Source organism: Micromys minutus (assembly GCF_963924665.1).
Source record: "Micromys minutus genome assembly, chromosome: 32".
NCBI classification, from domain to species: domain Eukaryota; kingdom Metazoa; phylum Chordata; class Mammalia; order Rodentia; family Muridae; genus Micromys; species Micromys minutus.
Genome location: NC_137967.1, coordinates 7,673,934 through 7,701,928, shown reverse-complemented (window position 1 = coordinate 7,701,928; position 27,995 = coordinate 7,673,934). Strand labels below are relative to the sequence as shown.

General features: G+C 48.4%; 1 protein-coding gene across 2 annotated transcripts; it reads left to right on the top strand.

Moving 5' to 3' along the window:
• The first annotated feature begins 510 nt into the window (after positions 1–510).
• On the top strand, positions 511–27,634 carry VSTM2B (V-set and transmembrane domain containing 2B). Of its 2 annotated transcripts, XM_080908660.1 has the most exons (5): positions 511–634; positions 1,198–1,382; positions 2,347–2,376; positions 3,505–3,979; positions 27,534–27,634. In XM_080908660.1, exons 1-5 carry the CDS (start codon positions 553–555, stop codon positions 27,620–27,622), a joined length of 861 nt encoding a protein of 286 aa, XP_080764786.1. In that variant the 5' UTR covers positions 511–552; the 3' UTR covers positions 27,623–27,634. The 2 variants fall into 2 exon arrangements, with proteins under 2 accessions (XP_080764786.1, XP_080764787.1); XM_080908661.1 differs by lacking the exon at positions 2,347–2,376.
• The last annotated feature ends 361 nt before the right edge of the window (positions 27,635–27,995 follow it).

The window sequence follows — 27,995 nt, the reverse complement described above, 5'->3', positions numbered from 1 at the left end:
TGCGGTCGGACGCCAGGTCTGCGCGCCGCGGCTGAGCGCCCACTCGCCTTGCGGAGTGAGCGGTGGAGAAACCGGTGGGGGCGGCGGCGGGAGAGCTCCGCGGGAGTCGGAGGAGGTGGCAGTCGGGAGCCCGGCCAGAAGGAGACCAGGCGGCAGACGCTGGTGCCTCTCAGGCGCTCACTCCCTTCTCCAAGGATGGGTCCTGGCGCAGTCCGGTCGTTGCCCGGCCAGCCCGCCAGAGACTGAACTGCGGATCCCCATTCTCCTGTGGACCACAGGGCTGAAGGAGGTACCGACCGAAGGAGCCTCCTGGAGGGACCTCGTCTCCTGCGTCCCCCGCGTAGCGCTCCCCCCGCCGGAGCCGCGCCGGGCCAGCCGGCAAAGAAGCCGGGCTGATTGGCGGCCGCCGGCGGCCAGGGGAGGGGGCGCCGTGCGGGGCCATGGCAGGCTCCGAGGCGTCCTAGCCGGAGCTCGAGCCGGAGCCGAGCCCAAGCTGCTGCCGCCGCCGCCTCTCCGCGCCGGGCCCCCGCCGCCGCCGCAACCCTGCGGGAGATGGAACAGCGGAACCGGCTCGGCGACCTCGGATACCTGCTACCTCTGCTACTGCACAGCCTGCTGCTCTTCGTCGCCGACGGTGAGCGCGGGAACTTCGCGGCCGCGATGGGCTCGGGGGACCCTTTGCTAAGGCCACGGAAGTCTGTCAGTTGGCCACGGCGGAGGAGGAAAGGAAGCGGCAGGCTTTACTGTCTCCAGCGATCCGGGTGTGCAGCCCAGGCTGGGAGTGGGTAGGAGCACACGGGCGCAGATGAGGGTCGCCGCAGCTGTGGTGTCCACTTAGGGAGCCCTTCCGCCCTGTCCCCGCTAAACAGAGGAGGCCTGCAGCAAGCAAGAGTTGGCGCGTCCCAGCCTGGCTCCGGTGCTGCGGCCCTACCTCCCCTGCACCCCGTGCGACCCAGAGGGGAGCAGCTTGCAGCAAGTGGCGGGTCACAGCTGCCACCTTTGCAGCTGCTCCCCGAACTTTGCTGGTGCCTCCCTCACAGGGTCGCTTAGTAGCTGGGGAGAGTAGCTTGGGGGTGAGCCCAAGGCCGGATAGCAGGAGACCGACCGCTTCAGGCTCGGGTTGCCCCGAGCCCTCCCAACCCCCCCCCCCCCCCCCCCCGCCTATCAGCTGGTCACGCCTCTCTCTCCCGCCCCCAGCTACATTCACCGAAGTCCCCAAAGATGTAACGGTGCGGGAGGGTGACGATATCGAAATGCCCTGCGCGTTCCGGGCCAGCGGAGCCACCTCGTACTCGCTGGAGATTCAGTGGTGGTACCTCAAGGAGCCTCCCCGGGAACTGTTACACGAGCTGGCGCTCAGCGTGCCTGGTGCCCGGAGCAAGGTAATCCGCCGCCCCTTCGCTGCACCCAAGTTTACCCTACTTCTTTCAGAGGAAGTGAGGGGGTAGCTCCATAGGACGATGCCTTCTTGATCAGCCACCTCCCATCCTCTGCATCGTCAAAGTAAACGGATGTCCCCAGATACTATAGGTCCTTTACAACTGTTTCCCCTTCTTGCCCAGTCCCTGAAATCCCACACCTGGTCCAATTTTCCTGCTTGTTAGCTTTGGGATTATACTCTGATGGATGGCTGGCTTGAGAGAAAAAGATCACTTGGTTCTGGCAGGCTCTTCTCTGTCACTCTGAGGTCCCAGGGCCAAGGAGTTCGGCTCCTTCAAATTGCATTTACGTGGTAGAGGACGGGGTACAAGAACATGATAGCCAGCAGGTCATCCACCTCTAACTTCCGGGGTTTGAGGGACAGCCCCACCCTCAGTGGCTGGAAAACCTTCCAGTCGGACCTATAGCCTACACCAACCTACAGAGTCCCCAGAATCCCATTCAGAGTACCCATTCTCATCCTTAGGCGCATATCCACAAACCAGGCAAATGGGGGGCCTTCATGATGTCGGACCCTCCATCCAGTGTTTCTGTTTCAAGTGGAGAATTTGAAGGAAGTGAGTAGATGAGGTTTCCTATTATTCCCGTGGCCATCCAGCAAGCAGACAGGTAGGTGTGTGTCAGGGCAGCCACTCCTCAGCCACGTGGTTTCTCTTGGCGCACTGCAGGGATCCTAATTATTTGGTGCCCTCCACCAGGCCACACCCCAGGCACGTCAACTCCTAGTCCACCTGCAGAAAGTATCCTTGTCAAAGACAGGGCAGAGTTTACCGTGTACAAAACATGCCAACAGTTTAATTTCAAACTCAATCAATTAATCTTTCTCTCCCTCTCTCTCCTTCCTCCCCCCTACTCCATTCCTTCTTCTCCCCACCCCCCTCCCCACCCCCCACCTCTCCATTTTAGGTGACAAACAAGGATGCAACTAAAATCAGTGTAAGTGTAGAGACCAGCGTGGGCCGCGGGAGACCCCTCCTGGTGGCATAGGGCCCCGCAGCTTCCTCCTCTTTAGAAAACCTCTGCCACCTAGCCATACAGAGCTCCACTACCGCTGGGGTGTATTATGGGCTCCTTGGCGTATCTGGGCGCCATCTGTCGCTGGTAGAGGGATTAGGTTGCCTTTTGTGTAAATCAAGGGTCCAAATCCAAGTGCCACAACCCAGCAGCGATGCCCACCAGTAAAACTCAACTTCCTGTGCACCGCATGCAGGGCGCCTGGAGCACTTCTGCCTTTATCTTCCCGGCTGTCCTTTCTTCCAAGACCTCAAGGGAACGTGGCTTCTAACTCAGGCTGTGTGGCACTTCAGCTTCCCACCCGCTTCCTCCCCACCCTGCAAACCTGCTAGGCTTGCCACTTAGCCATCTCCTCCTCGGGTGACATTGTTACATGCTCCCGGGAGTGGGTGTCTCTTGCAGCCAAGGGGTATGGAGTTTGTAAAGCTGAAGGGTGTGAAAACTGCAGGGCCTGAAAACAACCAAAGCCTCTTGGAGGGTTCTGTTTAGAGGTGAGGGCTGGTCCCGGTGTTTGGTGAGAGTTTTCTTAAAATCTCCACCCTGCCGGAGGGAAAGAAGGATTTGTTGGGGCTATTAACGAGTGATCAGTCCGAAATGGCAGGGCAGGACAGGTGTAGTTCATATTCCAGGCAAGATGGACACTCCCCCGGTGCTCTGGGCTTAAAATAATTGTGAGTGTGATTTCGGGTATATGTAGGATAACCACGGAGCAGTTAGCTTAGGCTTTGAGGTATAGGAAGGATGTGGGTAATTAGCATCTTATAGCCCCAGCCTGGGATTCCTTGCCAGTTGTGGAGAGTTACATTTGGAAGGGTGGATAAGTAAGAGTGAATGTGAGCCAGACGGCAGGGAAATTGGGACCCAACACGGTGCACTCTGCAACAAAGTGTCCAGGCAGAACTAAGAGCCATGTGCCACTAGGGAGATGTGTTGGGGTTTAGGAAATATTGGGATGGTTTGGCAAGTTGGCACAGGGATAGCGGAGCTAAGAGACCAGTCACCGAAGGTGTGGTGCCCAATGGTCAGACCTCTAACAGGGCTGTCTTGCAGACCGTGCGTGTCCAGGGCAATGACATCTCACACCGGCTTCGGCTGTCCGCCGTACGATTGCAGGACGAAGGTGTTTATGAGTGTCGCGTTTCGGACTACAGCGACGATGACACTCAGGAGCACAAGGCCCAGGCGTTGCTGCGTGTGCTTTCGCGCTTCTCGCCGCCCAACATGCAAGCTGCAGAGGCAGTGTCCCACATTCAGAGCAGCGGCCCGCGTCGCCACGGAGCCTCCAGTGCAGTCAGCTCTAACAACGCAGGCGCTGCTGTCCTCACCACTTCTGAAACCAGCCGTGGTGACAAAAACCCACCTCCTTCGAGCCCTCCGGCTGGATCAGGAGTCCCTGAGGCCGCCGCCGCTGCCGCCGCCTCCGCGACCCACACAGTCACCACAACGGTTGCTGCAGCTGCTGCTTCTTCATCAGCGTCGCCGCCATCGGGGCAGGCTGTCCTTCTGCGCCAGAGGCATGGCTCCGGTAAGGGCAGGCCCCTGAGGGGCCTTGCGTGCCAAGAGGGGGAGGGGAGCAGCCAGCTAGTCAGTAGCACCAGCTAGTCTTATTGTAGCTGCGCCAGGAGTACCTTTTCTGCTGCGCCTTTCTTGTGTTCTCTGGGCTTTTTCCTAGTCTTGACTCTTATGGGTGGTTGGAGCATCCTACTAAGTATATTCATAATTCTGCGGGGCTGCTCCACTTGGTACTGATGTTGGGTTGTGAAGCAGCCTCTCTTGGATAGTCTTGAGAGCTGTACTCCCAAATCCTCAAGTTTGGACAGATATTCCCCAGGTGGGATACTCCTTTTGAAAGAGGACGAAAACCATGGGAGCAGGCTGTTGTTCCTCTTTGCTGATTGGTGGCTTTGAACTGTCTTAGAGGGTTCGGGAAGTTTGGATGTATAAAGATTTAGCTTTGACCAAGTGGTTTCTAGGTGTGGCTTAACACAAACTGTAAATTTTGTATATATATCAGAGTTCCAGTTCTCCTCCGTTCCAGGGGGAAAAGAGTTGGGGGCTGGAGCTCTGTACCACAGTTTTGAAGGCACATGGAGGGTCATACCCATTTTCCTAGGGAGCTAAGGACTAGGGAGGCAAAGAGCTGAGGTTAGGGATGGTCAGAATAGAAGACCAGAAAAGTGAGTTGCTACCTTGGTAACACGACCCTGGGTGTTGAGAAAGCAGAAATTTCTGTGCCAAATAGCTCTTCTCTTAAGATGCTCCCCCCTTCAACCCAACTCAGAGGAACCCTGTCTCTAATGCTCACTCCTAGTGTCTGATTTAAAATATCCCTGCCCCCCCACCCGAAACCTCCTCTTCAATATTGTATACTGCATATTTCCCATGAAAGAACTCTCTACTGAGATTACAACCTGGAAGTCTAGGGGAGTCACGTGGCACTGATGGGACAGGGCATACTGTCCTGTCCCCAGCTTGGCTGTTCTCAAAGTGCACCCACTGCTGCTTCCTGAGAACACAGGGTCCTGGAACCTCACTGAGTCCAAGGTGACAGGCCTCACATCACCATGTATCCTACCTTCCTACAGATCCTTAAACCTTTCAATATTTGGAAGTGGCTGGTCTGTTCTGAGCATCAGTTCAGCCTTGTTTCTCTATTAGCTACTCCCTGCTGTGGGAATACTGCATTGTATCCTCTCCTCTTTGGGAGACTGGCTTTGTGTGTCTCCCTCATGAGAGCTGGTGCTGTGTCTCCTTCCCTTACTTAAGAAACTGCACTATATTTTACATGGGAGTTTGTTCTCCTCCTCCTCCTCCTCCTCTTCCTCCTCCTCTTCCTCCTCTTCCTTTTCCTCCTTCCCCCTCCCTCCCTCCCTCCTTCCCTCCCTTCTTCCCTCCTTCTTTTCCTATCTCACTCCCCTACCCACCCTGTGACAGTAACTTGCTCTGTGTCTTCCCTGTGGGAGCGCACTGTGTGTCTCTCCCCTAAAAAACCTAGTTGTGCCTCCATGCTCTGGGATTTGGAAGGTTTTTGTACTTCTTACCTCCAGGAACCTATAAGACGACACCCCACCCCACCCCAGGCAATCCATGAGGATGGGTTAGCTCCAAACAAACCCAAGATCTACCTAACATGGTACTTTATGCCATCTGTATTAATTTAAGATAATGTTAGTGCCATGACAAAAAGGCAACATGTCAGTAGCTCAGCACACTCCAAATTTATGGTCTTGTTTGAATCACGTCTTGCCTAGGGTGGGAACCTCAAAGCTCTGTTCATACAGTCATTCAGAGACTCCGGCTGAAGGAAGGTAGTAGCTCCAGCAAGTGGCTCCAAAAGTCTGGGGGAAGCAAATACATCAGTATATAAGGAAAGAAATACAGAAATATCCTTTGACCCGTTTTAGGAGAGAATAGAACCCTAAGGCATGCACAAAACACAGTGAGTTCATTTATTTCCTATGTATTTAGAATGACTCTCTCTGTACCATTTGGAGAAATTGAAGAAGGTGTCCCTTTAAGCATTTGGTAGTGCATTTTCTCTGGGACAAGTCACTCAGGAAAGGCAAGGTGGGTTTCTCTTTAGAAACCCAGGCCTCGAGGTGGGCAGACATCACATCTGCCTTCATCCCGTGACCACCACGTGGTCCCACATAGATGCAAAAGTTTGGGGGAAATGTACCAGTCATCTTGACAACTGCTTTCCAGCTTCGTCTCTCTGCAATGGAAGAGGGGACACAATTTGAAGGAACTGTCTCTAAGTAGCACACAGTGGGTATATTAGGAAAATAGTGACTCCCACTATGGTTGGCTTAATTGCTGCTAATTACAGAAAAGACCCCTTCTGCTCTTTCCTCTTGGAAAGGAAGAAATAAGTGTATGTGATAAATTGGAGTAGACCGAGAGCAGTGGCAAAACAGGTCATCTGAAAGCCCAGATAAGGGTTATATCTTTGCCATCTGAGTATTTGTGTGTGACTTTAGGTAGGTGATTTAGCATCTCTGTAAAATGAGCACTGTGCTAGTCTGGTGTTTCGATGGCCATGGCAGGTGGGATGATTTAAGAAACAACTTGGCTCACGGTTTCAGACACTTCATGGCTTCTGGACCTCAGTGAGATGGACCAGCATGGCAGAGCACACAGAGAGAGCTCAGTGTAGGAGGTTCTGTGCATCGTAACCACTGTGGTCTTAGCTGTTCTGGAAGGAGAGGAAAAGAGGAGAAAAAGACCAAACTGACAACTGGAAAGCAAGCTGTGGAGGGGCCTTAAGAGATAGATGTATGGCACAACTGTGGCTTATTGGAGGCTTTAACCAAGAAATACTATGTACCAGAGATCCCTGAGAGTGAATGTGGCCACGCCCATGACTTTGTAATGAGACCAAGGCCATGAGCTCATTCACGGTTGAAACTCCTCTTCTTGTGGCTAGTGTCTGGGCGCTTGAGAACCAAGCATAGCTAATCAAACTTCTAGTCTCTGTGCTAGCCACAGGAGTTGGAGGAGCAGGTAAAGATACTCCAGGATTTTCTACCCCATAACAGAGTTCACTCCCAGAGTGGGATGATGTATTACATTGTAAGAGATAAATGGTCCTGACATCAGGATGCTTACAGCACAGTTTTCTGAGCTGTCACTGCAGATGGGGGTCTTCGATGCTTGCCAGTCACAGCGCTCTACATAAGTGCCGTAGAGGTCAGAATGGCAGCCAGGTTGGAATTTCTGTTTGTCTTTCTTGGGAGGGACAGTACTGATCACTGCCACTCAGGAAGCACAAGCAGCTGGGGTTCCTGAAGGGTAGACAGTGCTGTCCCATTGCATGGGATATGGTGGCTCTTGATATTTTTATCACCCAGTAACCTACATCAGCTCCTGTTCAGGACAAGAAGAGGCATATTTCAGACAAAGCCCTTATTTCTCTCTAAATCCCCACTCCCCTGAAAATGAAAGCTAATCAGATAAGCCATCAAGCCTAGCATTGCCCCCATCCCTGAAGCCTCTCTGTAAAAATCTTAGGAGAGCCCCTTAGTCATGGCTACCTGGGTATCCCACTCTGAGCCTAGAGAAGAGGTACGTGTGACTTTTACTCTAAAAACACACCTAACAGCTTTGATCCCAAGGAGGGAAGGTTGAAATGAAATCTTCAGACTGTTTGCAGGGTGGGTATTAACCTTTCTGCAAGACTTCGCTGAGTTCACTGCCAGCTGGGTTTTATGAATTCCCCAGGGAGGCAGCAGGCTCAGGAATATCTCAGAGCCTCCAATGACAAGGGATTACAGCATGTTCTGGGCCCTTTCCCAGTGCACAGTTCTAAGCCAGAGTGGCCCATTGCTCTTGGTTAATGAGCAGGCATGTTTGTCGTGTTTCTCAATCAGGATGCTGGTGGAGTAGATGATACAGTCAAGCAGACTCACTGTTGGGTGTTGGAACACTGCATTTATGAAGGGAGAGGCAGGCTTAGGCCTGTCAGCAGAAGAAGATCGCAAGTCCCCAGGGCCAGTAGCAACAGGAGCTGCTAGTGTCCCTGGGGTGCAAGGCAGGGATAATATTGGCCAAAGCCAGAATAGCTGGTGGACAAGGTTCCCAGATCCTATTAAAGTCTCAATGGAGGGAATCAGTTGACTAACCATGACCCAGCAAGGACTTGATGCACCTCTTGCGTGTTCTTAATGTGACCTTCTATTAGCCAACCCCCTTTGAAAGCCAATGTCAAGGTCATCTGGGGAAGCTGTTCAGAGAGGTCACCCACAAGGCTTAGAACAAAATGAAGAAGGGAAAATGGAGGACCCAGGGGTATTGGAAGGGTTACCTCAGCCTTGGCGTGCACCCTAGCCTTTTCAGATCAGCAACTTCAAGAGTGGCCCAAGCCATCTCCACATGATCCCATAGGCAGTTAATCCCGAAAGCCCTTCAGATGCGCACACTTGTGAAGTGAACTACTTCAGCACAGCCAGGAACTAGTAACGGGACCACATTGCCCCTTTTCCTATTCCTCATCCCGGAACCCTTTTTTTACTCATCTGTGCTCAGCATGGCCTTACAAGTATTTGCACTAAAAGTTTGTTTGAATTTTTTATTTGATTCGTGTTTCATGTTTTATTAATAGTCATGAGTTGGATTAGCAAAGCCTAGCAGACAGAGAAGCTGGTGTCTCTTTCTCACTATGTAAAGAGGCAGTTATGCATGTGAATGCTGATCCGTTGTCATGAACACTTTATTGTTGGTTGCCATAGAAGGTTGGGGGAGACAGAGTATCTTCTAAACACTTCTAATGGACGAAAGGCATCATGGGACTCAGCTCAGCCTCACATAAAGAATACAGTTTGCAAAAGAAAGACTCACTTTGGCACAGCTCTCCTTCTGTAGGGACCTTGGCGTCTGGTTGTGATAAGTGAATCCCTAGCTATCCTCAGAGCTTCAGTTGCAAGGAGCAACCACAACCCCTGCTGGGTGTTATCTGGATGCAGAGAACTAGCTCCTCCTAACATTTCAATGAATGGTTAGACAACAGCCAAGGCCATGGTGTGACTGTGGTGTTTGTGTGGAAGAGGTTGCTTCTGCTGGGAGCTATTGGGAGGGGGATGGGGAAATCCTTCTGTGTTGTCATGGCAACCATAAACCATGACCAGAAGGGGCTTTGGATGAGGTGAAAATACTCTGTCTGCCTCAGTCTGTGACTTGGGTAGATGACAAAGCTGACACAGTGCCAGACTGATGATGGAGGAGACTCAAGATGCTATAGAGTCCCCAGCCACAACAGCAAAGCCAGAAACCCTGGCCTCAGGAGGACTTGGAGACCATTGCTGTAAACAATCTGTTCATCCCTAAAGCTCTGATATAAGAACCTCACTCCACACAGGAGGAAATATACCTAACAAAGGGTGTCCTTAGAAGAGGGAGGGAATCACTGAACATTCTGAGGGGAGGTGGGGAAGGGCTCTGTGAAAGAAGTTGTGGGGGCTCACAGCTGGCAAGAGACATCTACAGTATTCCCAGAGAGTGGTGAAGACTTATCAGTGATAGGAGACTCTCTCTCAGCTACTGGGATTCTTCCCAGTACAGCTTCATGCTTCCCTTGAGCATGGACCAGAAATGGCAGCCGTGGACTGTTGATACAATCCGAAGAAGCTTTCTGTAGGCAGACCATTTCCAGGCTTGACTCAGTTAGGGATGGTGTCCTCTCAGCTTAGGTGATGTCCTGGCATGTCCTAGATTCTCCCATAGCTCCCCACCCAGATCCCTTGTGATGGACTACGAACTCTGCATGAAATGGAATGGTGTGTCCTTCACATCCACAGATACGCAGCCAGACAGCTCACAGCCCAGCCCTTCTTTCTTGGCATTAGAGATCCCCAAGAAAGACCAGCTACTCTGCAGAGTAATAACTATTCAGTTCTATCTGCCTTTTGCTGAGCATGTGTGCCTGCCACTGTCGCCTCTACTGCCAGCAGCAGTTCCCCCTCTTACTGCCTTTCTTCATCCCCAGGAACACAGCTCCTTCCCCAGTTTGTTGCTGGAATTCAGACCCTTTCATTTACAGTAATGGCAGCCCCCAAGAGAAGAGCCAAGCTCTAGACTTTCTAAATGTCACCAGGAGCCAAACCACTAAGGAGCTTCTCATTAAACACACCGGGATCACATTTTTTAAAGCTCTGAATGCTAAGGATTCCCTGAGCATCCACAGGGATAAATGAGGTCAAGTGCTTCTGTAATATGATATTGATTAGTCCTGCTCTGTTTGGACAGTGGCAAGGCCTTGCTTATGGTCTAAACCCTGGAGTTTTATGGGGATGCTAGCAAGACTTTATGATACTTTTGCAGCACAGTGTGATGGTGGTGGTGGTGGTGGTGGTGGTGGTGATGGTGGTGGTGGTGGTGGTGATGATGGTGGTGGTGGTGGTGATGGTGGTGGTGGTGGTGGTGATGGTGGTGGTGGTGGTGGTGGTGGTGGTGGTGGTGATGGTGGTGATGGTGGTGGTGATGGTGGTGGTGGTGGTGGTGATGGTGGTGGTGGTGGTGGTGATGATGGTGGTGGTGGTAGTGGTGGTGGTGGTGGTGGTGATGGTATTACCTGTTTTGTTCTCTGATGCTCTGATAATGTTTCCCATAGAGCTCTTGTAAACTCCTTTAGAGAAGTAAGACTTTGCCTTATGTAACAGCTACAGGGATGTTGAGGATGAGAAAATTTTGTACTTCCTCCCTATTCCTACCTATTTCTTGGGGAGGACCTTCCTCAGAGTGGTGCTTCTTCGGAAATGAGTCTGATGGCTTTTGTAGTTTATAAGGGAAGAGGATCATGTAAAAACCAATGTGATCACCCCTTTGGGCTCCTCCAAGGTTGGGGTTTGGCTGATGGGGAGCACTAAATGTTGGGGCAGACAGAAGGAGACACTTAGCAATGGGAAAGCCCTCAGTAACTTGTTGAGGGATAAGGCTGGAGCCTCCCATACAATGGCCCCTGAGACATAGACCTGCCCCCAACAACATGCTCAGAGGGAGACTAATCTTTGAAATGGTTGGATCTTCTGTTCTGTCATTATCACCATCTAGGATGAATCATCTAAGTTACCTTAGACAGGATAAAATTGGCTGGTTTTGCTCTACTGCTAGTGGACTTTCTGGTAGGTGTCTATTCAAAATAAGAACCTGTGCCAATGACTTTTCTCATCAGCACGACAAGTTACTGGACAGAAGCATCTTAAAGGAAGAAAGCATCATTTGTGTTCAGAGTTTTAGAGGGTTCAGTAAGTCAAGGCAGGGAAGACATTACAGATAGGGACTCTGTGGTGGCCGTGGATTCTCACACAGTACCCACCAGGAAGGAGAGAGATTCGGTGGGGAGTGGGGCTGGGTTATATAATCCTCTAAGGCTTGCACTCACTGACCCACCACCTCCAGCCATACTTCCCATCCCCCAAATTCCATTCCTCAACCTCCGGACAGTGTTACCAGTTGATAACCAAGTTGAGAACATTTCACATCAACCCACAATGGAAAACAAAGTGGACATTTCAGAAGCTCTTCCCTACTTCCATGCTCAAGGGTCTCCATCCATTTCAGAAGTGGCCAGTCATCCAGTCAGAGGACTGCCACCGTGTCTCAATTAACTACTCATGAGTCTTTGAAGGCTCCCTAGCATCAAATTTCCCATCCCATAATATTAGGAAGTGAGGGCAGGGAAGAAGACTTGGATCGGTCAGTGCTCTTGCATGCTGTCCATGTTGCTCATCTTGCTTATCTTTGTGGAAGACTCAAAGCACAAACCCAGAAGATGCTAGGACAGCTCAGGGGGAAGTTGCAGACATCTCCACAAATGACCACTTCATTGGTTCCCCTGACATTTTAATCCTTTCCATTTCTTAAGCAACATGTTTACGGCTGATATATCCACTGTTGTGGACTGGAATTATGGCTTTACCACTGCCATGAGCAGGTTTCTTCTCTGCTATCCTTTGTATATGAACCAGGTCCTAGGCTGGAGGGCAGCCGACTACATCAGAGAAAGCCATTTGTTCATTTTTCACAACTAGAAAGGAAGGATTTATTTTTGACTCAGTTTCAGAGGCCCTGTGGTGGTTTGGATGAGAATAATCTCATAGGCTCAAATATTTAAATACCTGATCCCCAGTTGGTAGTACTGTTTGGGTAGGTCTCGGGGTGTGGTCTTGCTAGAGGAAGTATGTCACAGGAAGTGGGTATTGTAGTTCCAAAGTTGTGTTCCAATGTTAATTCATGTTCTGACTCCCACTTATGGATATGGACTCTTAGCTTCTGATCTAGCATCTAGATACCTCTGCCTTGATACTTTCAGTTGCCATCATGGACTATAATCCTTTAGAACCATAAGCCCAAATAAACTCCTCTCTAAGTTGCTTTGGTTATGGTGTTAAAGCACAGACATGAAAAAATAACTAATGCAGTTCTTTTTGGTGGGTGGAGAAACAGAGAAAGGGGGAGATTCTTGTATGCAGCTGGGATTCTTTTACTCAGCTGTGATTTTTCTCTGCTTATCTCATGGAGATCTTCAGCACACCCACAGTTATGATAGGTCTTCTTTCTCTAATCAGTCCCCTTTAGAAATGCTCTCGTAGACACACCCAGATATTAGAATCACCAGTCTCATAGAAATTTCCAAATGCACTCAATATCAACATGGAGATCAGCCAACATGGTGTGTTTACAGAGCACAAAGTCCAGCACATGGGAAACACTAGGAGATGTTGGTTTTTGTGTGAGAATGGCAGTAGGTGTTTAGATCACCTAACAAGCTCGAAAGGAACCCCAACATGAGACTTACCTTATGAGTTTCCTTCCTCTCCTATATACCAGGTAAACTTCATGAAGCTAATGCCATATTAAAGGAAGACCATTAGCAACTAAAAATATTGGGAACAAGGCTTGATCTTCAGGGGGACAATTAAAGGTAGAGGCCCCCAGAGATGCAGAGATAAGGGTTCTCCATCCTAGAAAGGGCCATGGGAGTGCAGTAGGCTGATTGCTGCATGTTACCCACTCGGCTGAGTGGGATGGTGGCTCCAGCTCTGCTGACCTCTGAAGACACCCAAGGAGGAGTAACTGAGGATAGTGCTGAGAAGGACCTTGTAAGCTAGACCAGACGAAGTTCAACCCCCTTTCTCCTCAGACAGTCTCCTTTCAAATACACCATTAATGCCTGTAGTGTTTACAGTTAACACTTGAGTTTCTTTGGAGATTTAAAGATCACTTGGAAGTACCTGACCCAGCCCTGAGAAGTTTAAGAAAGCTACAAAAGTAGAAAGGAGAAGTAGAACACCAGAGTTATAGGACTACCTGGGATCCTCCCTACACCCCAGAAACTCATTAGAGCAACACTAGAGCTCAGAGGAAGAAAAAGGAAAGAACAAGAAGCATTGGACACTGGTCCTGCTATCCCTCATCCTCACTCCATCCATTCCACTCCAGTATCCTTTAAGTCCACCCTGCCTCTTTTTCAGCCTGGATGTTTCTTTGGCCATTTAAAACTCACTCCAGGCTTGCCAGACAAGACCAAACCATTATGACCTGAGCCAGCAGCTACTAAGCTATTGAGAATATTGAGTAGATGTAGAGTGTGCAGCCTGGGCACGAATAGCCTGAGCCTTGTCATCATCATTGTGTGGCATGGACAGCATCTGTTCCCCTTTTCCCTCTGCTTCATACCTGTAAGATGAGGAGAATGCAGAGTAGTAGAATTTTGTTTCTGGTTTAGGGGATGAGCCAGGGTCTTACTATGAGTGTAGGCAGGCCTTGAACCCATTATCCTTTTGCCTCATTCCTCCTCCGTGCTGAGAACATAGATGTAAGCCACCATGTCTGCCTTTGACTGGTAATTTTGTATCGAAGAAAATTTACAAGACACAGTAGTGGTACATGCCTCTAATCCCAGCACTGAGGAGGCAAAGGGATTAGAATTCAGGGCCAGAGGATGCTACACAGTGAAACTCGGGGAAAGGGTAGGAAATAGAGAGAGGAATGGATCGATTCTGAGAGATTAAGGTATCCTTGTAAGGAACATAAGGAATGCCTCTGGGGTCTTATAGGAAGATTGAGAAGGAACAAGAACACACAACCCAGAACACCCTAGTACCTTATTTTTCTCCAATCAGAACAGCTTTGCTTTTCTCTGCTCTCTATTTCAGAGATTACATATTTGAAAATTCCCAAACTTGTCATTTATGACATCAGTTAGAAATGAGATCTTAGAGGTATACTGTGACCTTACCCCACTCTGGAGGCACTGAACCTGTGACAAATATTTGCTTGTGGTCAATTGGATGTAGAAGTACTTGGAATGGGGCGAGGAGATCTGTACAAGGCCACTGTGAGCTATGATGAGATAGTGTGGGTAGAGGACTGAGGGCCCCATCTGTCACCTGCCATTGCTAGATACTGGGTGCCAATACTGGTGAGGAGGAGCTATTTTATGGATTGGGATTACATATTAGCAGTGAACGGTGTATGCTGGTGTTGCGTTAAATATTAAAAAGTGGCTTAACCATTTATCCTGCACTTTGCTGGCTCCTGTGGGGCCATCTGGCACTATGAGGATCTCTAACTTGGTGCTTCATGCTGCCTCTAAGAACTCAGGTGCAGTTCACTCTGCCACCCCTTTTGCTTCTGTCCCGGGTTGGTACAACTGCCCCAGCATGTTCCTTTCCTCCACCGTGTGGTACAATTATGACTCACAGTTATCTACCTCACCCCGGCTGCTCCTCTACCAGCTGAGAACTTAGCTCATATTCTCCACGGCTTGGTAAAAACATGACTCACATCTATTAACTTAACAAACAGGTTTACATGTTAAATTCTCAATCCACAAACCCTCTACACAATAAGCTTACAACCAATGGACAAAGATATAAATTGCCCATTTATATGAGACAAATAGACCCATAGAAATGCTTAGAAATAATAACAACAACTTCATCAAGCTAGAAATGCACTGAGAGGAACATACATGTTGGCTTCCTTTCTTTCCTCCGTCCATCTCTGCCTCCCGCCTCCTCTTCCGCTCCTCCAGTCTCTTTTCCCGCCTACCTCTCCACTGTCCAATCATGTATCGCTTTAACATAAACCTACATGCTGGCAGTGTTGTACAGTTTAAAACTGGTCCCATGCCATTATATGCACTGTTAATTACTGCAAATAAGACAAGAAGCACAATGCACTAAATGCTAGTGATTAAAGGAGACACCAAACCCATAGGACAAATCTCTGAAATCTCTTCCTATCAGGTAAAAAGTAAACTGTTTTTAAGATGACAGGGTAAAAAGAGAGGGTAGTGACTTCCAGGAAGATGGATACCATGCACAAATGTCCTGTTGTTGGGGACATCCAGGAAATTCAAAGGCTGTAAGAAGGGTTAATTTGGCTCTGCAAGGAAAGTAAGAATTCAGAAAGAGTTCACTGATTAAATAAGATCAATCTGTAAGATTCCAGGTCTTTTTTTTTTTTTTCTTTTCTTTTCTTTTCTCTGAAGGCCATGGGGTCAGAGAAAACAGAGTAGAAGGGAGGATCCTTTGGAGATGGTGTCTCCAGCAGGGTTGGAAACAGAGATAGGCAATGCAGCTCAGGGAAAACAGTACCAAGAGAGTATGTGGGCTCATTAGAGCAGTAGGTAGATGGAAGTCTCTCTGCATGAGAGGTGAAGTGAATGGATGGAGAAGTAGACAGATGGCAGGTAAGCAGAGGGAAGGGTTTGTGAATGGGTGCACATAAGATAATATGTTCATCAAGACATATGTGTAGATGGAATGATGGCTAGGAGGATGCACTGGGTGGGAAGGGATGATGAGGTGTGTGTGTGGTCGTGTGCATGTGTGTGTAGAGATGGGTGAGCCGGAAAATGGATGGACAGATGCATGGATGGAAACGTGAATGGATGAATGGTTAAATGTATCAGGACCAGAAAAAGAATTCAGTAGGTAGTAAAATAGGCAATTTAAAAAGAAATCTTCATTTTGGGCTCATGGTTTCAAAGGTTACTTGTGGGTCCAAACTGAGACAGAACACTGTGTTGGGGGCATCTGTTGGAGCATGGGATGGGAAAAGTAGCTGTTGGGTAGGTGGGAAGAGGGATGTAGGGAAGGGTGTATAGCTGGTTGAAAGAGGCTAGACAAAAGGTCAAGTGCATCTGAGATAAACAATGGATGGGAAGATGGGTGATTGGAGGACCAGGTGAACTTTGATGGATGGGTGGGTTGGAGCTGGGAACATGCTGAGTTGTGGAATTTCAGGCACACATACCAGGAAAGCTGCCGTAGAAAGAAAGGTCCCAGGCAGTGGTAAGATCAGAATGCCATGTCAGTTCATGTTCTGTGTCCACCTCCGAAGCACTGGATACAGTAGGTAGAGCTCAGGAACAGCCAGTCCACAGGACTCTGCCAACTTTCTGGAACAGGTGACGTGTACCCTCCAGTGACTGGACACTAAGTTATCTGGGAAACAGAGCCTGGCCCCAGACTTCTTGATGATCATCAAATGATACTGTAGGTTTGTCTCCTGAAGACATATATTAGGTCCCTAGGTGAATGGACGAGCTGTATTTGCTTTAAAAATTAATGTAACAAGAAAATACACAGGGCATATTTCATGATGTGTTCTATTCTAGAGTCATATTTTAATGCATGACACATTCTGGGCATTTCCTTGGCACTGCTTTTATTTAATGAACACATGTTATACAATTTTCCAAGCACTATCCCTCTGCAATTAAAATGCATTAACCATTTTGGCCAAATTACATTTCTAAAGGTAAAGCCCTCAGTGAGAAACAGAATTCAGGTATCCCCGAAGCAGAAAACAGACGGGAGTTATAAATGGGAAGACAGGCCTGTTAAGGCTGATTGCTCTGGTCACACGACTCTTCGGTACCTTGTGACCAATACTGCATGGTAAATGATTATCAGGCCCGGCTCTAAGGCGAAGTGTAGGGAGGCTGGGGCAAGGACCCCTGCTGTTTGCTTAGCAGCCTGAAATAAGCAAGCATTGAGAGGCTATTCATTTTGTGTCTGATCCCTGGATAGTCTGAGTAAAGGACTGTGGAACAGGAGAAAGAACACCAGACAACTTGAAAAGGAATGGGCTTCAGGGAGGCTTAGGCCCACTTCTCCATCACCCCAGCTCTACTCTGTAGTCATCGTAACGAGCACATAAGCACCCCAGAATCCACAAGTGCATATTTCACATTGAGAAAGGGATTCAGGTCACCTAGAGCAAGTGTTCCCAAATCGTGTTCCCTGAAACCCTACAAACTGCGGTGCACTGCCAACTTCAGTTAGTTTTTTTTTTTTTTTTTGTTGTTGTTGTTGTTGCTGTTCTCAGTTTTAATTAGATACTCTGTACTTACATTTGAAATGTTATCCCATTCCCCTGCCCCACTTCCATTCCCCCTCCCCCTCCATTATATTTTTAATAGATATATTTATGTTTGCATGATTATTTATCGTAGTGCTGGGATCAGGAGCCTCCATTTGGGGTAAGCATTGTACCATTGAACTACACACTGAGCCTTCCACTGGGCGATTCTAAGTAGGTGCTCTACCAGTGAGATGTATCAGTCTCTTACCAGTCTTCTGGTCGTTGTATTTTGGTTTAATGTAGTATTTAGTTTGAAAAAAAAATTTACCACTTAATTATATTTGGCCACTTATATGACCCAAATTACATAAAAAATGTGTGCACAAATTATAATTACAGTTTGAAAAAAAAACAATTCTACCACTTAAATATATTTGTCCACTAATATGACCCAAATTACATTAAAAATGTGTGCACAAATTATAATTACACACATATAAAACAAAATAGACAAAACTTAAAAATGTTGCACTTATCAATGCACTACGCTCTACTGAAAGAACTTGGAATAGCTTCTAGAAAATGCATGCTGCATGATAGGACACATTAAGAAAGAAACAGTGGAAGAAAAAGTGGAAATGAGTCTGAGAAAAGGTGCATGAGAGACTGATCTGGGTCCTATTCAGATCCATCTTCAGATATTCATATTCACTGAGCCTGGCTCCCTGAGGATCTAGGCGAGGTTCTTCACAGGTGAAGGCTGTGCATGGGGGAATCCAGCCCACTCTGCACAGTGGGCATCTGGGGAGAATGAGAGGGTTTAGCCATCCTCCCTCAAACACTGTATCTCACACTGCAGGCAGAGTGCCAAGAGACAGACAGACACACAGCTGAGTCCTAGTCTCCCCTCTTTGTGGCTCAGCCTCTGGCAGGAGACATGGGTGTCAGAAAGTAAACACACCCACGGCTGCCCACACACAGCCTAGAGGAAACTGAACTTGTGCTGGAGTTCCCGGGGAGTCTCTAACCTGTTACCCTAATGGAAGTCCTAGGAGTGGGAAGACGGGTGAGTGTGGGGCACAGAGGATGAAACTAGAATGAGACTGTATCCAGATGACAGTGGATACAGTGAGAAGCCGGGCAAGGGGGCAGTACAGTAGCAACGGCCAGCAGAGGGGAGAGATTTTTGGGGATATTCTTATGGGACCTTTGGGCTCAGCAGGGGAAGGTTGGTGCACTCTAGAGACCTGGAGTGTAAAAGGTGATCTGACAATAAGAAAGTCATTCCTGAAGGACTGGATGTGGCCAAGAAGAATGAGTGCACACAACTAGCCTCCTTGTGGGAATCTACTTTGATCCATGTAAAGGAAGGAGGGTTAGGTGAAGAACTGTCTTCTGGAGAGGGATCAGAAGAAGTTCCAGCCAGCTAGAGAGCCCAGAATTCACAGCGACCAGGAAACCACTGGCTATAACCCTCTACTGGCATCCCACAGCTGTGTAGTGTTAGGTGAGTCACTAATTCTAGGACTTGCCCATAAAAGGAAAAAGAAAATGGGTTCCGCTTACTAAGGTCACCGTGAGCAGGTCAAAGGAGAGATTTCTCACAAAGGGCAGAGTAAATTTCTAGGCACTAAGAATGGTTTGGGTGCCTATTAGCACTGCCTGGCTTCAAAGACTATCAAACCAAAGCCAGATTGGGTGTGGGATCTCTCCAGATGAGGGCTGGCCCCCACACAGAAGGGCAACCCCAGCATGCTCAGCAGCTGAGCTGGTGGGCCACTGCCCATAGCCACCTGGCTGTGAAGAAAGTGATCTATCTTTGAAATAGATAGGCTGGCAAAAGACCCATCGACTGAGTTGGCCATCCAAGAAAGTGTGTTCTATGAATGTGTGAAATGCCACAGTGAAGCCAGAGAAGCTTGGCCCAGTGATAGATTCCACCAATGAGAAAAGGGCTAAGGTGTGGTTTAATCGGGAGAACACCTGCCTAGAAGCCCCAGTGAGGGGCTGGGGTGTGGTTCACTGCTATTGCTTCTGCCTTGAATTCTTAGTCGGGAGCTGGACGTTGTTTGGTTTAGTGGTACAGCACTTGCCTAGAATGCCCTAGTGAGGAGCTATGTGTGGCTCAGAGGTGAAGCACTTGCTTAGAATCTGCCAGAGAGGGGTTGTGGGTATGGTTCAATGGTGGAATGTCCGCCTTGGATCTTCCAGTGAAGAGCTGCTGTGTGGCTTAGTGGTAGAGCCCTAGGTTCCAACCCCGACAATGCAGAAAATATTAAATGAAACCATTATTCTCTAAAACTAGCATGAAGCACCAAGAAAACAATGAAAATATGTTAGAATTTGGGAAGGTCTAGTCCCCAGGAGGTGGCACTATGGAGAGGTGACAGCACCCACCACCGTTGCTGGATTCATAGCTGGATGATTTGTTAGGAAGAGGACGATCATGGCCGGAGGAAGTCAGCCACTGAGGGTGTGGCACTGAAGGGTAGATTTCACCCAGCACCCTTCTTCCCTGCTCTTTGCTTCTAGCTGCTATGAGGTGAGAGGCAACTCCCCACCATGGTGCCCCTCTGCCATGATGTTCTGCCTCCCCACAGCCTCAGAGCCATGAGCCAGCGGACCACAGGCTGACACCTCCAAAAACACGAGCCAAGGAAATCCTTCCTCCTATGAGTTCGGGTATTTTTGTCACAGGAATAAAAAGTGACTCAAATACTCTAGAAGCAGCTAGTCTCTATCCATTGAGTAGGGCTGGGCAGGGAGGGTCTGGGGGAATGACCAAATCAGGAAGCCTCGTGAGCCTGGGTAGGATGAGTGAACAGGAAGCCACCAGCAAAGGACACAGGCCCACATCTCAACTACAGTCTATATCTCCAGGCCCCATGCAGTTTTTTGTTTGTTTGTTTGTTTGTTTTTGTTTTTGTTTTTCTCTAAAAGATATGTACTTCCTTTAAAACACAACAGCACTAGTTAGGTGCTTCTGAATTTTTGCCCCATTTGCCAGCCCGTATTAATTTTATAGCAGAAATGAATTCCACCCAAACAAACTCCCTTAGTGCTCAATTATTCCTCGCCGGCTCCCTTTGGATAAATATCCATGAAGAGGCTTTAATTAAAATGTCAAAAGGAGAGGCGGCTTTGCGTGGTGCCATCTTCCCACTCAGCAGCAAGCTGGAGCTCATGCCGAGTCCATCTGGGGAACTGAGAACTCAGCTTGCCAGGAGGGTCAGCCCCATGACAGGGACTGGGCCAGCACCTGCCCACCACACAGCTGAGCACAGACCTAGTAGGATCCAAGCCAGGCTCCTTCTGGCTTCTGAGCCAGAGCTGGCTGAGACTCTGTGGACTTGGACATTAACAAATGGCGGGGTGTGAGGGTGGATTATGACTGAGAAAGGGTATACAGGAAGACTTGCACAGAGGCAAGGGGGGTGGCTTGCAGCTCACCTGGGCCCAGGTTGGTGGTCATGAGATCAAGGACTTGGAGATTCCTGCTGAGAAGGGCAGTCAGACCCAAGCTCCTAATTTTCATGTTAGATTAGAATTTACTTTCTGTTGAAGACTCTAAGGACATGGATTTCCATCGCTCTACAAGCCAGACCCTACCCTCATGTGGCCACGTGCCCCACTTTGTCAATAGGTTCTGTGGAAAATGGTGTCTATGACCAGAGAGGCCGGAAGTGGGGGGGGTAAGAGATTGTGAGGAAGAACGAAGACCAGTCCCCTCAAGTGACAGACTGTCTTAGCAGCAGCCAAGGCTTCTGGATGAAACACGACATTGACCTTGGCCAGGATGCTGCCGATAGCCTCTTTCTTCTCCCATGGTGACAGAGGGCTTGATCTGCTGCTCTCTGAGAGACAAGAGATACAGCTGGAAAGGCAGGTTCTTCGGGCAGGTCTTAGAGCAGGAGGCCTCTCTCCAGCCTTGAATGGAGGTCCAGGGGCTAGGCTTTTGTTTCATCCACAGAGGCTGCAGAAGAAGAAAGCAATATAGTTGAATATGAGCGCTTAAGGACCCTCCCTAAGTTTTCTAGCTAAGAAATCTTTGTTCAAAGACAGGTTAGATCCGACAAAGTGCATAGCAGCTCTGAGTATGCTCAGTAGAAGGGGGGCAGGGAGCGGCTGCAAATCTACCCTCCAGGGGGTCCTCTTGAAATCACAGCCAGGTTCAAGGCTAGAATGACGTTGCCTAAGAGAGATGGGGCAGGACCAACCTTTGGACCAGCTCTGCCACTGCCTGCACTGTATGGGGCACAGTCTGCAGAGCTCTGCAGAGAGAGGCACACACAGTCAAAGCCTGCAGTTCCAGCCTGCAAAATGAGCTTCAGTCCACTCAGGAAACACGAGCCTGAATCCGCTTGCTGACCTAAAAATATCATAACTCTACTTAGACTTCTCAGGCCTGGGAAGGAAAAGAAAGAACAAGTGCAGTTCTGGAGCAACTCTGAAAAGGCCCGAGCCGAGTGCTGTACAGTCTTCCCCAGCCCTGCCGCAGCTCTCAGCCTGCAGAATCAGGAGATAGGCGGCTGGGCCGAGAGGTTCCCCAGTTCCATGAAGTCCAGGTGCTCCAGGCTCACGTGTGTTTACCAGTGTCACACCCACAAGGTTCCCTGGTAGTCAGACTGTGTCACTGTGACAAAATTGCCAATACAAACAGCTTAAAAGGAGGAAGTTCGATTTTGCTCCATTTCCAAGTCTTCTGCCCGTGGGTCTGTTGTTTGGGGTCTACAGTGAGGCACAGCATTATCACGGGAACACATGGTACTGTGAGATAATTCAGTTCATAATGAGCAGGAAGGGTGAGTAGAGGACACACTACTAGTGAGCTGGCCCCCTCCAACTGGGTCCTGCCTAAAAAGTTTCCAAGACCTCATAAAATGACACTGTTACCTGGGAATGAAGTTTTCATTCCATGTCAGGGGCACCTCAAATCACAACTGTAGACCACCATGTGAGCGCCTTTCACAGGACTGGATTCTACACAGAGAGCAGGGCATGGATCAAGAGAAAGCCCTGACACAGCCTCCTCCTTTTCCCTATCAAGATATTCAATGGCTTCAACAATTTCATGCACTTTTCTGAAAAGGCTTTAGAAATCTTTTGTTGCTGGAGAAACAGAAATGAGGAAATTTCCTAGACAAGGGCAGCTTAGATTGAGACCTGTGTGTGTGTGTGTGTGTGTGTGTGTGTGTGTGTGTGTGCATGTGTGCACCCACCCATGTTCATTGTATTCTTTCTGTCTTTTTTATTATTATATTTATTTAACATCTGCACCTCCCCACCATCCTCTGTTTCCCTACTTCCTTTTCCTCTCCATCTTCCTCCTTCTTTTCCCTTCATTTTCCTCCCCTTCCACAAATGTCCTGTCAGGTCTCATGGCAGACATGACATGGAACTTTTCAATCCTTCGTCTAAGTGTTGAGATTATCTGCCACCCCACCTGATTCTGCGTCTCTTTTAAATGGTTCCAGAGTATCTCCTGTCCTTCTCACCACCCAAATGATAAAAATTAATTTCTCAGCGGGTACCTTCATCTTGAGCCACAGACACTTTAGTTTCATTAAGAACTACTAAGGCAGCAGTGCTGGTTTGAGGTGAAGATGAATCAGCTGCTCTGATTCCCAGGGCTTTCCTCACCTCCCAGGCTGCCCGAGTCTCCAGCTTGACCATGACTAATATGCTTGTGTGCACTCCAACACAATTCCTGGTTCTCCTCTGAACGGGAGGAAATAGATGGAGAAGACGTTAGCATCCGATCAGTTCACCATTCCAGCCAGTCTGTTCAGCCTCCTGCCCTAGGAGTGTCAGAAGAGCCTAGTGAGCCCATTCCAGCCGACCTATCTAGTATCGTGTACTAGTACCTCACAAGGTTAAGCAGAGCTGCATTTGTCAGTGGACAGTTTTGGCTGCATCTGGAAGTCTGGGAGGTAGAGACTCAGGCCCCAGATGCAGAGTAGTCCTGTGTTAGACACCACAACAGGAAATCTCCCTCGAAGAACATGACTCCTTGGCCATTAAGATCTAGGCGTGTTTTAAAAATAAGGAGATGAGGAGACAGTTTGCCCATGTAGGAAAAGTTCCCTCTTGGGAGGGCATTCGCAAAATTAGTTCTTCAATTCTGTTCAGATAAGAATGTGCTCGTAAAAGTTTGTTCTTGGAGTTGGTTCTCTTTCTGCCTTTACATGGTTCCGGGAATTGAACTCGGGCCACCAGGCTTTCAAGCAAGCTTAGCCATTTTGCCAGCCTTAAAATGTTACTTGCATTTATTTATGTGGTACTGATCAAATCCAGGGCCCTGCCCGTTTAGGTAAGTGCTGTCCCTCTGAGATATCGTCCTAGATCCTGGTTTTTGTTTGTTGGAGACAAGACCTCATGTTGTAGCTCAGGTGGATCCTCCTGCCTGAACCTTCTGAGGATTAGAATTGTAGGTGTCCAGCATTCCTGCCTCACGTCGACGTTTTCTGAAACTTTTGCTTGATTGGCAGTGACTATTTGGGCTACTTTTGTATATGTATTGTATAGGGTGTTTTTTTGCCGTGTGACAGAGGACCTTAAAAACTCAGTGACTTTGGTGTGACAACATAGGAATTTACACAGCTCCGTGATCTCCCACTTGGTCTCCACTGGGCTCATCTAGGCAGTTGGCGCCAATTCACTTGGGTATTGATCAGTCTAGAGGGCCCCCAGCTAGGACATCCCTAACCCTCTTCCTTCAGCAGGGTGACTCAGGCTTAGACCATTCATCCCAAAAGTTCACAGCCCTCTGTAAACTTTTGTTTATCTCACCCCACGATATTGCACTGTCTACAAGAGGACAAGTGGGGGTTTCGAGGACACCATCACAGGTTTTGCATTCTGTAGACTGGGAAGGATTTTTGTGGCCATGTCTGTGGCCTGTTTCTATGATATTGCTTAATTGAATCTAGAGCCCAGTCTAGTGACACCAGCCACACACATACTCATTTTATGGCATATGCTACAAGACCCAGAGAGGCGAAGGGGGCTGTCTAGGGTCACAGAATCAATTATCAACAGGGATAGGCTTAGGAACCCCCACTGCTGCCACCAAGCAGATATCCAAATTGGAGACCCTACAGGCCTTGATTTCTACTTTCCATAGGCTACAACTTAGGCAGCTACCATGTGATCCTCCTGTCTCCAATGCTTCCACCTCTGGCTCAGCACAGAGTAGAAAGCTGCTTTTTCCATAATAGGTATTGAACTCAGGCCTCTGCGAATACTATGAACCACTGAGCCATGTATTTAACCTGGAAACTTTCACTCTTGAGAAAGTGAGACTGTAATAGTGACAGTTAAGGGGCTACTTGGAAGAAAGTTGAAATCTCTTTTCCTCTCCTGCGCCCACAGTTTCACCCAGCCAGCCACCCCCTGCCTGGCTCACATGTCCACTGGCTACTTCTCTGGCTGCTGCATATATTGACGGTTTGAAATTCTGTATTACAACTGCACCAGCTTTTAGACACCTCTCATGCTTGTTTCTGTCAGCTCTAGGGTTTGCGAGAATGTGAAGATCAGTATCTAGGTATTGGAAGGCTCACAGGATGTCTGGTCTCCAAAGCTCTATACACCCAAGAGGCACCACTATCCCCTTGTTCTATTCAGACAATTGTTTTCCGTGTGGCCAAGAGCCTTTGAATCCCACCCAGACCCCTACCCATCCATCAGCTCAACCATCACCACATCTGTCTTCCTGGTAGTATGTGACAGAGAGGTACAAAGACGGTAATAGTGACAGTCCAGGGGATACTTGGAAGAGTTTAAATCTGCAGTCTTTGGAGCCATCGATGTACTGTGATTCTCTCTGTTGGTGATGACCAGAGGCAGAGTGAGCAGATCCTGGGTGGGCAGGATGGAAACTGTCTGGGGAAATAAGATCTGAAGGCCAGTGTGTCTGGACCGGGTCCTTTCCTGTATTTGTTAACTGGGGTTAGGGCTGTGCACAGAAATAGACGCTCTGGAGGGACCAGACACGGAAAGCCTGCTTTCTCCTCTCTCCATACTGTGAGCCATTACCTGTTTGTGTATGGAGCCAACTGGAGCCATGGAGACTCTGACTGGAATCTGCTCAGCTCCTCGCATGGGGAGGATGACATACAAAGTTGCGGGCAGAGGGAGATGGACTAGTGAGTAGGGGAAATGCTTTAGACAAAAGAATACCTGCAGGACCCAATTGTACCATGCCTGGGTGTGCACCTGGTGGTCAGCTTACCACATCCACATATCCACGTTGGCTACCACAGTAGCCACAACCACCAAGATACAGAATCAGCCCAAGTGCTCCGGAGATGACTGGGTAAAGAAAATGGCATTGTATATACAAATTTATTCAGGTGGAATTATGATACTTTTAGGAAATTAGATGGAACTGGCACCACTGTGTTAAGCAAAATAAGCCAGATTTAAAAAAACAAAACAAAACAAAAAAAAAAACAAGTATTATGTCTTTCTAGATTTTTGAATCCCCAACCCTGAGTGCATGCATGTGTGTGTGTGTGTGTGTGTGTGTGTGTGTGTGTGTGTGTGTGCATGCGCGTGTGTATATTTTAAAGAAGACCAGGAGTAGTGGAGACTAGGGTGGGATGGAATATTGGGGCTGTCTCAAAGCACAGTCTGATGAAGAACATGTATGGAGAAGTTAGGGTGAAAACTACAATTTCAGATGCTAATTAAATAAGTGAATGTCAGCATCATCTCCTTCTCTTCCACCCCCTCTTCCTCCTCCTAGCTATAATTCAAGGCTCAGAGGACCAGGATGCCTGCTGAGATCATGTCTTCTCTATATAACAAGGAATTGTACCTAAACACGACCTGCACAATGGCAACACCAGCTGACATACTGACAGACAGGGAAAACTCATAAAGTCTCACCCGTAGGTAAAGAGCTATAGTCAGTTTATGATGAGAAACCACTCTTCTCCTACGATGAGCTCTTTAATACCTATCCATTCCTACATGTTCAACCCTAAACACACACCCATATGAGCAACACAGAATCAGCAGGACACACACACACACACACACACACACACACTCCACATTCACAAGTGGATAGTAATAGTTAAGAAAGGCATGAATTTGAGGTAGCTGGTTGGGTTACCTTGGAGGAGTTGAAAGGGAATAAGGGAAGGGTGGAAATGTTTTAAATGTAATTTTCATATATTAATTTCCCCCAAAATTTTAATACCAGGAACTAAAAAGAAAGAAAAATATTGACAGTACTTTTAAACACTAAGATTGACAGTACTACACATTCAGACCCAGCCTTGTTGAGGAAGCCCTTCCTCTAACCTCATAGAGACAAGGGGGGCCAGCTGCCTAGGCAGCAGCTAAAGCAGGCAGCTCTGTGAAGTCTCTACACTATCTATGTACCTGGTGTTGTCCAGTGGTAGAACCTCCCACACTCCTCCTTGATGCGGGGTTGCAGCTCAGACTGCTGGAAGTCCAGGGGAATTGTGTAGGATAGCAGCCAGTAATTGTGTCTCCCAGCATCCCAACCAGCAGTCTCCAGCACAAAGGCAGAAGAGCAGAGAATCCCAGGAGAAGCAGCACATTTTGCAGCTTAGGAGTCAGGGACTCTGTAGGGGGCTTTCCCTGGCTGCCGAGGGAGGATGTTATAACAACTGGACCCCTTGAGAACAGGTGAGGAGCCGAGCAGTGGCCCAGAGGAGAAATGATGAAGATGTGCGTGGAGTTATTACACAACCTAGATATTAGTCGACATGGGGCCATATTTGTAGGATCTTGAGTATTAACCCATTCCAGGCTATGAGGGAGAAGCTTGGCGGCATGGTTATGGAAGGAAGCCTCACGTCCAGAAACATCAAACCATTCAAGGCAGGACTTGTGTGGATGCTGAACTGGGCCATTTAGGCAAGGAGGTTGGAGAGGAGACAAGGAGGCTGCAACTGTGTGTGCCCGTGGCATCTTCACGGAGGAAGTAGGGAGGTGAGCCTTTGTGTCAGGGATATTTTGAACAATTGTGCTGGGGAAGCAGGCTCTCTTTAGTAAAATAAAGCTGTGTGACTTGGTCTTTTGAACTACAGTTTAGCGCATCTGCCACGGGGCAAAGGCACTTCTGTCTGACTATAAGGGGTTCCAGATTTTACACTGGAACATCCCTGGCAGCCTCTAGCTGGCTGCTGGGTTTTCAGAAGCCCAGGAAAGCCTCCCTCTGTCCTGGACTGCCTCAGGCCCTCCAGGTTTTCATGATTCAGGTTGACTGTTTGCTTTTTCTTCACCTGCAGGTACCGGCCCAGGCTACAGTGCAGACCCTCTGCTGTCTCTGCTCTTGTTAGCACTACATAAGTTCCTGCACCCACTTCTGGGGCACTGACAGCCGGCAAACCTCAGCAGGCACCCTGGGAGGACACCTTGACACATGGACACAGGGACTGAGGGAAGCATGAAGAAGTCCATGCAAAAAAATAAAATAAAATAAATAAAAATAAATAAATCATATTTTTGGGGGAAGTAACACAGATCTAGAAGACTTAAAGTAATGCATCAAGTTTCCAAATAGGATGGGGTGCAGGCCGTGCGGTGTGCATGGGGTGCCAAGTTCTTCACGGCAATGTATTTTTCTTTCTTCCACATCTCCTCTGAATCTTCATTTTGCACGAACTGTTGAGCGGGCACCTTGAGGATAGTATGTAAAAAATGTTGGGTCAAAGCCTTTCTGACAAAGTAAAATATTTTTAGGAGATTAT